This window comes from Pipra filicauda, unplaced genomic scaffold, assembly GCF_003945595.2.
Source record: "Pipra filicauda isolate LSUMZ 115617 unplaced genomic scaffold, ASM394559v2 scaffold3_size10097308_pilon, whole genome shotgun sequence".
NCBI classification, from domain to species: domain Eukaryota; kingdom Metazoa; phylum Chordata; class Aves; order Passeriformes; family Pipridae; genus Pipra; species Pipra filicauda.
In genome coordinates, this window is record NW_024104532.1 from 9,963,436 (window position 1) to 9,975,687 (window position 12,252).

Sequence of the window (12,252 nt, forward strand, 5' to 3'; positions counted from 1 at the left end):
CTGGGAGCAGGTGACTGGGAGATGTGCTGATGCTGCCGTTTAACTGTGTCCAGTTTAAAGCCAAACAAAGCCAGGCCAACAATTCCGCCTGTGGCTGAAGTTTTCCCTTAGCTAATCACAGCAGTGCAGGAGCCTGATACAACCAGCAGAGCATTTGTTTTAAGTGTATAAATGCAGTTTATACACTTTAGTTTGTACACTGCTGTGGCCCTGGGAAAGGCGTTGCGGGATTGTTGCAGGATTGTTGCAGGAGGAGGTGGTGAGGGAAGGACGAAAAGGTTGGCAAGGGAAAAGCCATCAGGCACCCAAGTAGTTTGCTATGATTTTGTTGCCCTGGCAGATCTTTCTGGCCTTTATCTGTGTTAAGGGTGGGGAAAAAAAAAAAAAAAAAAAAAAAAAAAAAAAAAAAAAAAAAAAAAAAAAAAAAAAAAAAAAAAAAAAAAAAAAAAAAAAAAAAAAAAAAAAAAAAAAAAAAAACCTCACTTGGTCATTCAAAAAAAAAATCCAAAATGAAGTGCTAAGCTCCTATTGAATTGTGCTATCCAGTACCTCCCATTTAATCCCAGCAAAGCACCAAAACAAATTCAGGTTTTTCAGACTCGTGGAGGTGTTTATAAACTACTGCTTAATCCCATCCTTGTCCTTTTAATTTGGATTAAAGTTACCATTGTGTTCTGAATATTTCTCTGAAATTTTCTTACAAAACCAAAAGCAAGTTGGGAGGGAAGCCAATGGGTAAAAGTTCTTTTCATTAAAAAAAAAAGGGGGAGGGGGAAGAAAAAAAAGCCCAAACTAGAGCAAACCCCAGCCATTTACTGGAGCTGGTAGAATTAGCTGTTACTCTCAGACAGAGCTGGAAATAGTTTTCATTGTGATATTGCTTTTGTCCTCATTGAAGCTGCTGCTTTAGGGCACAAGGTAACCCAAAACTCAGAGCTCTCTCCCAGATGCTCCTCTGCAGAGACATGGGTGCAAAAGCTGTTTGCTGCTGCTGAAGTGCATCATGACACCAGAGTAATCCATGATGCTTCCATATTATGCATATTGCATGTAGTTAGGATGAAAGTGCATTTGCTTGAGTGATTAGCATGATTTTATGCACATAATGTGGTGAAAGCCGTGGTTCCTGTGAGGAATGAGCAGTGCTGAGGATGGTGTCTGGGAACTTGTCACCTTGTAGCAAGGCAAATGTGTCTTTGTGGAGATTTAATAGAAAAAATGCCTTGAAAAATGGAAAGATTGAGTTTCTTTGTCAAGATCCTGGATTAGGAAGCATAAACATCAGGGCATTGTGAGTGAGTGGCACAGGGAGGGTTCGTGAGCTGGGTAAGGTCAGGATCAGGCAGGAATCTTCTGTTCCTGGCTCCATGGTTTTCTCTTCCCTTGCCAGTTCAGGTGCTGTCTAGAAAGGCACTTTGCTGGTCAGAGTCACCTTGCTGTGCTGATAAAAGTCTGGGAGAAACCAAACTGGCAGAAAAATGGAGAGTTAGGGTGTAGCAAAGTCTGGCATGGTGAGGATTTTAAATAGGATGAGTATGAGAAGATAATTATATGGAAAACTCTTTTGGTATTATTCTTTCCTTTTGAAGTCTCATGTGGTAACAACGCTGCTACAAGGTTTAAACTAATCTTTTATTTCAATATTTTAAGCTAAAGTATGTGTGGTATTCCATATCTGTCTAATATCTGTATTTTTCCTGGCATTTGGAAAACAAAGGAAATGGGTGGATTGGACTGGGGGAGAGGAATTAAATGGAACTACAAACTATTTGGGGAGATTGGGATTTTGCTAGAAACATCTGTAAGTCTGTGTGGAGATGGTTTTCATTGCTGAATTTGCTTGTAGGGCTTCCAGGCTTTACTGAAAATGAAAGTTGGTGGCTGAGGTGGTGAATCACCTGACTGGGTAACCTGATATCGAAGTGACGTGAGACTAAATTGAAATCAAAATTTCTAAGTTGAAACCCAATGAATCTAATTTCTCAAAAGAAATGTTGACAGATATCGACCCGTTAATCAAGGATCCGTGTTTGTGTGGGATTTAAAATTAGTTTTCAGGTTCTGAGATATCTGAGCACGCTGGTGTAAAAGGAGATGATCCCAAAAAGGGAACCCTTGTCATCAAAATGCTACTGAAATAGCAGTAAGAACTAATTGGAGCTGGAGAAGTACTTCCTGGCTTTTGATTTTGGAAAGGGAAAATCTCGCTGCTGCAGCTGCTGTGCTGGAGAGTGGAGAGAATGTGATGGAGATTACTGGTTCCTGTTCTGGCAACTGCATTGAAATAGATGCAAATGCAAATATAATATTGAGAGTTTGCAGTGTCAAGTAAGTGAAAATTGGAAGCTGGAATGAAAGGTGGTTTTCTCCAATTATGTCTGTGTGTAGTGATGCTTTTCAACAGACATCCCCTTTCTGTTGGATAGAAAATACCTTTTGGATATAGTGGATATTGTGGGGGAGTTCCTATTATTTTTAAGAGTGTGGATTTGTGAAGAAAGGGATATTTTGAGGTTAAGACCATGAAACATTATCCAGGGGAATAAATTTCTGCTTTTGCCAGAAAATTATCTGAACGTGATTTTTCAGATTGCATGGTAAATGTCACTTTTGGGTGTCACAGTTTGCTGTCAGGAATCTGATTTGTAGCAACTGAGAATTCAGCTGCTCTCAAAATCTTTGGGGAACTGTGATGGTGACACACGAAATAATGTAAAATGCTAATTAATAAAATTTAAAAAAAAAGAACCAAACCCTCAAGCTGCAGCTCTCAATTTCATGCTAAATGAGAAAAATAAAAATTGCAGCCAGTGAGTTCTGTTTGTGCCATGCACTCGGTGAGATGGGGGAAAATACAGTTTCACAGTCAGGGTTTGTATCACACATATATATAAAAAGATAAGTTCTTGTGTGCAGTGCAGTTACTGGTGGGGGCACAGTGAGTTTTCAGTGCACTGGAGCTGAGATCAGACCATAACTGTGATATTCAGTGGTAATGAGTCTTGGCTTGGAAAGACTGAAAGCCTCAGTGTAGTTTTTTTAGTGTTTTAGAAAACAAAGCTAAAATAATCCCTAAAATAATCCCTACCATATCAAATCACTGCTCCCTGCCTGGGAGTGATGTTGGAGTGACCCACTGAGAAACAGAAACATTCTGGTTAATGCTTTTCTCAAAAAATGTCCTCAAAGTGAGAACTTGCAAAGAATTTTGAAACGTGGTCAGCTAAGCAAAAAAAACACCATTGGGGGGTGTAAAACTTCTGTGAGGTTTAGTTGGTTGTGGTCTAAATAATTCAGCATTACATAATAAAAATGTTTGTTCTCAGTCTGTGGTTGCTGATGTTCGTGTAGTTTCTTTCCCTGGCAGGTTTCCTCTGCTATGGAATTTGGGATTTGCCACTTTGTTCCTCTCCAGGGAAACCCAGTTTGTCCATTTTTCCAAGTGTTTTGCCGTTTTCAGGGCGTGTTTCGGACGTGCCAGGATTTTAAATAGTTATTTTTTAAAATTGTCTGATGGTTGTTGCATCCTTTGGGTCTGAAGTTGGGGGCACAACTTGCACAGTAACAATGTTTGCTTTTGGCCACCAGTGTCAGCTCCTGGTGTCACCTTAATCCAGCAGAACTGTTTTTGCAGGACAGTTCTTTTATTGTGATTTGAAAGCTGGCCAAGACTTACTCCAGGAGTTTGGCCGGGCTTTTCTGCTCTCAGATTGGCACCAAGTGCCTGAGATACTCACTTTATCATCCTCTGATTGCTGGTGCTGCCCATGGGCAACACTGTTCTTTTTTCACCCCAGGTGCTCTGCTTGGAGAAGCAAAACATGAGGTAAAATAGAGCTTATGGTAAAAGGCAGCTCACTACCAATGTATTTGTTAAGGGCAGCTGTGCCAGGAGAGGACTTGTGTGGTGGAAAATCAATGTCAAATGTGGTTTTTTTGAAAGGCAAGGTAGAACTGGCTATTCCTGAGCAGGGGTTGTGTCATTATACATATAATATTAGCAATATATTATATGTAGCAATATTAGCAATACAGAGAGTCGAGTATGGTGTCTGAAGTAACTGGCTGGGCTTGGGTTTGCTGGTTTTTTGTTGTTTGGGGGGGATTGTTTTTGTTTTATGTGGGTGATCTCGATGCCAGTGAGATTCTTGTTGATGCACCCTGAGATTACAAGCTGCTGAAGGTCTCCTTTTACACGGGATCCTGGGTACTTCATTGAGCCTATAAACATTGTGTGAACTCTTCAAAGGTGCACCAGAATCACAAAGAAACTTAAGTATAGGGTGCTTAACTTAGTAAAGAGGGTTTTACACTTTAACTGCTTTATTAAAGAAGTTTGTTTTCAAGGGCAAATGGCATCACTCAGGCTATACTCTCACTTTAAACAGTTGTTTTCCTTACACAAGCAAACTTTCCCTGTAACTCTGATATCTTTTAGCTGAGTGTAAATTACATTTTTTAACAACACTTTATCTTAGATTTTTTTAAAGCATATGAGTTTTAGAAGATGAGTAGACTAGAATAAATTATTAGTATTTTCTAATTCCTTTATCTGAAGAGTGCTAGTAATGTGTGGCCTCTTCCTTGAGGACTTTATTCTGAGCAATCAGAATACAGTAAACCACATGTAAATATTTAAAATGCATTCAAAAATTGTAAATACATTTATGTCCCTCATTCTGATGCTGTAAATTAGATATATTAATGCAGAAACAATGTGGGTCTTGATGGGTGTACTGACAATGCTATAATTTAGTTCACTGGCTCTGAAGCTGATGTACTATGAAGCTGGGCTTTGGGAAATTTATTTTGACATCATCAGATTTTTGTTAGTTTTATGGGGAATTAGCCACCTGAGACCTTACAGGACAGGGTATGCTCAGTCCTGCTTGTTGCCTTCTTGGCTTGTGGTGGCACCTGTGATGTGCTGGAATTAATATTGTTCTGGCAGAGTCACTGCTTGTTGGCATAAAACTGTAGCAGTTGTTTTTGACAGTCTAGAACTTCTCAGTTCCTCTGAATGGAACATAATCACCCCTGAATCTGCAGGGTTTTGTGAGAATCATTGGACATTGCCATTTACACCTGGATATGTTGGTCTCTTTGGAGCAGTCTCCTTTGATGTCCAAAGTATATGTGCTATGAGGGACTTCACTGTGTGTTTTCTGAAGGTAAAAACCTGCTTGTGTTGCAGTTTTTCTGAGGTGGTGTCTGTGTGTCTGACATGTGAAACTCAGATCACACTGAGAAATTACCAGCTCATTTCAGGTCACCTTAAAACTCTCACCTTGGTAGTGGCAAGGTGGGAATATCCTGGTGAGTCTGAAAGTCAACAAGGAAATTGGAGTTTTGGTTATAGGTGTGTGTCGGATGAGCAAGCTTTTCCCTTGAAAGGGGAGCTTCTTGTTCTAATACACCTCTGTAATCAAGTTCAGGCTAATTTAAATAGTTCAGTAATATGGCATTAAGGTGTGGAACATCTGGCACTGACTGCCACTGAGTTCCTTCGTGTGCCATAGTAGCTTTAGGAACAAAAGTCACCTGCTCCAGTCTCAGCCTGGTTACACAGGAGTTGGTTGTGCTGCACATTTCATCTCTGTTCAGCTGCAGAATTGTTGACTTATTTAAACTGGTGAAGTACCCTATTCAGATGCAGCCTAAATCTGTGTACTGTAGAATTAGTGTTTTGTGGCCCAATAGAAGGACTAATCTGCTTGCAGATCTTGGAATTTGTACTTTTCTATCCAGTTTAGAGATCTGCAGCCTGTGTGTTGATGTGTTGGATGGGGAGGAGCCAGGTCTATATGTTACCGGTCAGGGGAGGCTGTTAGAGTCATAGGATAATTTTTGGGTTGGAAGTGACCTTCAAAAGTCATCTTGTTCCACACCCCTGCCATGGGACACCTTCCACTAGCCCAGGTTGCTCCAAGCCCCGCCCAACCTGGCCTTGGACACTTCCAGGGATGGGGCAGCCACAGCTTCTCTGGGCAACCTGTGCCAGGGACATTTGAGAGCTCTCTCTTCCATTGTTGGATGGTGCTGCTGGCCTTGTTCCTGCCAGGGTTTGGGAACACACTGGCACGTGGCTTCAGCAGCAGCTGTTCAGCTGAAGAACTGCCCCACAACAGAGGATGTGAAGGTGTGTCTGCCTCTGTGGGCCCTGCATGGGCTGGGCACATTTGAGGGAAAAGCAGCAAAATCACAGTATGGGTGACAGTCTCTCCTCTCTCTGTCCTTCCAGTTGTCTGTTCTTCAGGAATGTCTTTAAATAGTGATGTTCAGGGACACTGTTCTTAGCTTGGCAGAAGGCTCAGGCTTTACAGTAGTTCTGTCTAAGCTATTTTCAAATTTACCTTTTTGGCCCTTGCATGGCAGCTCATCTTGTATAAAGGCACTTCCTTTTGGCTTGGTTATGGATGTGCTCTCCATAATTTTAGTGGTGAGCTGTAACTGTGCATTAGGAATGTCACCATCTCCATAGGGTTAATGACTGTGGACTGTTCTCAGTAAAAAACTGTAGCTCCCGTATATTCTTTCCAGACTTATCCTGCAACAGTGATCAGTCCACGAAAAGATGGTATTGCAACCTTTTTGGTGGCTTATGTTCCTGAAAGTATTCCATTAACCCCCAGGAAGCACAGAATGTCAGACACTGGGTTCAGTTCACGTAATATCAGATCAGTGACACACTAGTGAGACTGGAATAATGTGAGAAATCGTGATCACTTGTGTGCAAGAGTGGGCAGAATGGTCCTGAGGATGCTTTCTTACTTGTTGGGTGGGAGGAGGCAAGAACAGTTTTGGTCCAGTACCTGCACATAAATCACTGTTGCAGTCCCTGTGTGTATGAGGGTGACACAAGAGCAAATGGTTATGAAGTGGACATGAAAATAATTACATTAGAGATTAAAAGATACCTGAGCATTACAGCATGGGAATTCTGGCATAGTCATCCTAAATCATAGCAAAGTAAAAATGGATCAATTAATGAGATATATACTGTGGAAGGGGAGTGAATGAATGAGTGACTGAATGAATGGGTGTCTGCAGTGGTAATTCTTGTAGCCTGTCTCCCTTTGACTCCATTCAGCCACACAAATGTCTGCTCTGATTTCTTCTGTGGCTGTTGATTAGTTTGGGCACATGCAATGCAAAGAAAGTATGAAACAAAGAGCTGGGGGTGGCACCTGGGTTGAGTTCTAGTTGGTAGGGTAAATAAAAAGTATCTTCCACTTACCCTCCAAAAGGTCTTGGAGTGGTTGTAGCTCCTTTTTTGGATCTGGAGTGAGCTGGAAGTGCACTTTGACTTGCCAGAAGGAAGAGCCAGTGATCTGAGAATGGTGAGTCCTGCAGGAGACCACCAGCAGTAATCCATGAAAACAGGAGCTCTGCAGTGGGTGAAGTTCATTTGTCTTTACTGGACACAGGACTGAGGTCTGTGGTGTGACTTCTGCCTTCAGAAATCCCGGGTATAAATGCTTCAACAACAAACTTTTAAAATGGAGAGGGTATCAAGTGTAGGTTCTGCTTGTCTGGGTAACCTGTCTGACCTACTGCCTTGGTGATCTGCCATAATGGAGATACCCAGTGTAGTTTCAGATAACCACTTCAGCTTTTGCTTTGTGGCAGGTTTTGGTGGTGGTGTTATGGTGGTTTTTCTGGGTTGGTTTCTTTTCAGTGGACTTTGCATCTTCCACTTCTTTTGCCAGCAGTAGGGCTGTTAACAGCTCCTTCAGTGAGTCTCTTCTAAGTGGAGGGAAAGTGTAGTGATGTTGCTCCTTGTAAGCTGAATCACCCCTTTCCAGCCTTTGCTCAGGGGTCCTGTGGGTTTCTCTCGAGTACTTTTCCATGTTGCTCACCAGGGTGTTCAACTTCGGTCACCGCAGTCCCAGATGAGCCCTCAGTGCTGGGTTGTGAAGACTTAATTCTTTCTTTCCTTCAGCATTACTTTATGTTCACTGCAAGCCGGTGTAAACCAGCACTGCCACCAGAAATAGCTTGTGTAAACATCCCAGCAGTCGCTCTGGGAGCTGTCCTGGGGAAGCAGGGCTGTGTAAAAACGATTCGCTTTCTCTGTGTTTGATACCAAATCAGTGTCCTGAGAGAGTCTTGCAGTGACTGTCCCCCGGTCCCACCTGCCCCAACTGCAGAGCCAGCAGCACTTCCATCCCCTTCACACCACCAGCAAATTCACTTTGCACTAATTTGTGAGGCGTGAGCTGTGGCATTTGAGGCTTGTTGTTTATAACCTCGCTATATTTAACAGCGGTGGCTGGAAGGGTAATGGCATCAACAGTTTGGAGGTGGAAGGGACTCTTCAGAGAGTCCATGGCCTCACTTCTCTGTACTTGGATTGCTCTGCACTAGCCAGGCTTCCAACCCCAGACAGGTGGAGTGGACAGATCGAGCTGTAATTTCTCATGTTATCGTGGAGTGGGTCATTTGTTATAAATTGTTTTTCATAGCCCCTTGACAATGCTGAAGCAATCCAGAGGTAGGATGTTGAAACCAGGGAGGTAGCAAGGATATTGAGGTGCTGGAGCAGCTCCAGAGAAGAGCAACGAGGCTGGTGAAGGGACTTGAGCACAAGTCCCAAGAGGAGAGGCTGAGGGAGCTGAGGGGGCTCAGCTTGGAGAAGAGGAGGCTCAGGGGAGACCTCCTCACTCTCTGCAACTCCCTGACGGGAGGTTGTGGCCAGATGGGGGTTGGTCTCTTCTCCCAGGAACCAGCAGTAGGACAAGAGGGCTGGGTCTTAAGCTGTGCCAGGGGAGGTTTAGGTTGGATATTAGGAAGAAATTTTTTATGGAGAGAGTGCTCAGCCATTGGAATGGGCTGGGCAGGGAGGGGGTGGAGTCACCGTCCCTGTAGGTGTTTAAGGTGAGAGTGGATGTGGCATCAGTGCCATGGGCTGGGAACCACGGCGGGGTTGGATCAAGGGTGTGACTGGATGATCTCTGACCTCTTTTCCAACCCGGTTGATTCTATGATTCTGTGATATGAGCAAGTCTCTTAAGCAGCTCATCTCAACCTTAGTTTCCATCAGCCAAGTAAACTCCTGAATCCCTTGGGAAGCATCTGTCTCAGTGGCAGGATAGGGACTCTCCATCATTTCCAGCAACACCATGTTCCAGTACTGTAAGCCAGCACTTGGAGCACAGAGTGCCTGGTGTGTGCTGGCCTAAAGTGTTTTAGGGTGGAGAAATTTGGTAAGTATCGATTCTTATGTTAATGAGGAACAAATTGGACGCTCTCAAACTGGGGCAATACGTGGTCTGAAAACAATGTACAAATTCAAAATGCGATTTTGGCACTTATTCTGTAAGAATGACAAGCTGGGTTGTGGGAGATGTGGCATAAATCAAACCTGCAGAGAGATGCACATACCAAATAGCAAATCTTCTGAGGGACAAGATGCCTTATTTCTGAGATTTATATCTAATTAGACCCTCTTTAACAGCTAAGGAATTGAAGTTTCACTCATCACTGGGGAAGGTGGCTAATCTATAAACTAGTAACCATTTGGTTTTTTGTAGCACATGAAATCAATTGATTTGGAGTTTTGGGGGGTGTGGAGGGGCGTGTTTGCACTATTTGAACATTTGTACATGAAGATATAAGCCCTACTTACCCTGAAGTGATGTTAAATAGGCTGTGCTGAACTATATGGGGTAAAACCTGTGTGGAGTAAAACTTGAGCAAAGAAATGGTTGTGAAAGTTCCTTGAATCTAAGCATTTCTGCTGTGTGATATCTGTGTAGGAGGGGCATTGATTTCAATTATACTTAAAATATTTGAAATTTCATTTAGTAATTTTTGTTCCTGTAGCTAGAACTGGGCAATTTAGAGTGGTAAATTATTAGGAATTTAGGCTAATAACTTTTAAGAGCTTTTTCCTACTCTACAAAAAAAGGAACTAGAAAGGTATATTAGAGCTTATTCTGCTTCATCTTGGGTGGAGTTGGGTGGGAAAGGCATAATAAATTAAAAAAAAACTAAATAAGTAAATTGAAAAACTCTTCGCAGTCAGAAAATATTAAACCAAGCCTGGGGAGTAATACCTGTTTCCCAGACTTCTGGTTTTGGGTTTCATACCTGAATTTATCCTTACTCCCCTGATAGGATTTTTTTTTTTTCCCTTAAATTCTTCAAAGGCATAAGTTGGGGACAAGTAACAAAGCTGCCAGTTGAAAAATAGTGGGTTTTTTCTCTTGTATTACAGTTAATTAAATGTTCAGGTGTTGTTTAAAAGTCAGCAGTTGGTTTTAAGTAGCTGATTTTTCTGGCATGTTTGCGAACAATTTGTAACTAATAGTGCATGTGGCTGAACTCTAAACGAGCGTCTCTGCGTTTCTTTTGTGTGACTTTCCTACTAACCCGACTGATGAACGATGGCTGGTGCACTGAAGGAATTGGTAAATTGTCCACTGCCGATGGCAAAGCCTTCGCAGATCCCGAGGTTCTCCGGAGACTGACGTCCTCGGTCAGCTGCGCGCTGGACGAGGCGGCGGCTGCGCTGACGCGGATGAGGGCCGAGAACAACCACAACACAGGACAAGTGGACAAGTATGTACTGATCCCCCCCCTCCCACACCCCCAATTTCCCAACTGCAGTTTGTGTTTTTTATTTCCAGTTCAGTTTGTTTTATCGTTAGTGCTTGGTAACGTGTCTGCTCCGCGACTGGCAGAGGCAAAGGTGTTGGATCTGAAGGGGGAACTGCTGTCCCATCAGGTTATTGGCTTCGTAGGGGGAGAGAGAAGTGCAAAAAAGCAGTGCTTTCTAACATGCTGCTCTTTCTGTGTGCCAGACAGAAATTTCACAGAATATTCTGAGTTGGAAGGGACCCACAGGGATCATCGAGTCCAGCTCTTAAGTGAATGGCCCATACAGGAATCTAACCCACAACCTCGGTGTTATTAGCACCATGCTCTGACCAACTGAGCTAATCTCTGGGTCAGACAGTTGATTTCTTTGTCAAAAAAGGGTTAAATTCTTAGCTGTAGAAGAGAGGGTGATTGCTTTCTAATTACTGCCTCAGCACACTTTGTTGGAAACTAGTGAACCTAATTCATTGTGTTAGAAGTGGAAAGAGAACACTGCAGGAAAGAGGACACTTGCAGGGCAGTGATTTTCTTCCCCAGGATCTTGCTCAGGAACTTAGGGGAAAGTGAAACTGTACTATGTGATAACTTTTGGTAACTGGTAATGAGAAGAGCCTTTAACTCCCACTATAACAGAACTGCAGGTTTGTTCTTTGTCACAAAGGTTTTCCTCCACTGTGGTAATTTCACAACATCCCCAGGGGTCCTGAGGTGTTTTCTGGGGTGATGCAAATAGTTCTGAAACTGTTGGGATGGTGTGACTGCATGTCCTGTTGAACTTCTGTTGAACTTCAGACCTAGGATCAAAAATATGCCTCAGAGTATGATGGGGGACCCAGTGACAGGGAATACTGCCTTGGCCTTGAGCTTCACTGGTGAGATGCACTTTCAGGAATCCCAAGCTCCTGAGATGATTGGGAAGGTCTGGACTAAGGACAGCTTGTCTTGGATTAGTGTCAGGTCAGGGAGCATTTAAACAGGTTGGACATAGTCCAGTGGACAAGTTCATGAGACCTGATATGATGCCTCTCTGAGGACTGAAAGAATAGTTGTCTTTGCTGTTAGACCTTTTTTTTTGGTACAGAAAAAGATGTAAAGGAGAGGTGACTTGATTTGAAATAAACTGAAGCTCAGTTCACCTTTTCCAAGGTTGGTTTAGTGTCCTTTCCTATGTCTCAGGGGAAACAGCAATTCTCTCCAGAGGTCAGTGATGGTTAAAATCATGATTATAGACTTCTGAGCTGTTTGATTCCAAGAACTTGGGGTTTGTTCTGTCTTTTCCTTCTAACTCTTAGCTTGTAATTACCTCTTACAGATTTATTCTTTTTGAGGAGGAGTTAGTAGTGTTCCAGTAGAGTTTGTGTTGTTACTGCCTTATTTCATCCTCTGAAAACTTCCTTAAAGTGCTTTTAACAGTGCATGAAAAGAAACACAGTAAACTTCTGTAAGGCTCCATCCTTTCTTCCTCTAAGGTGTCATTAGCTAATGTAAGGCTCTTTCTTATGAAAACTGATGTTTTCAAGTAAAAAAAAAGAAGCTTTGGGCTAGTGCAGAGAAGGAAATTGTCCCAGAACAGGAGGGATGAGGGTCAGACATTTGTTTGGTTGCAATATTCATATTAGTGGTCTCTGATACTTGGCTGCTTGATTTTTG

The 12,252-nt window shown here is 42.6% G+C and overlaps 1 protein-coding gene across 11 annotated transcripts in view; it reads left to right on the forward strand.

The window, feature by feature from the left end:
* Positions 1 to 12,252, forward strand: part of LOC113990713 (ankyrin repeat and KH domain-containing protein 1-like) — a 99,896-nt gene that overhangs the window by 25,423 nt on the left and 62,221 nt on the right. For all 11 annotated transcript variants that reach the window (XM_039385186.1, XM_027726414.2, XM_027726382.2 and 8 more), the window contains exon 3: positions 10,407 to 10,563. In XM_039385186.1, the coding sequence (XP_039241120.1) occupies positions 10,407 to 10,563 (157 nt within the window). The remainder of the gene's footprint in view (positions 1 to 10,406; positions 10,564 to 12,252) is intronic.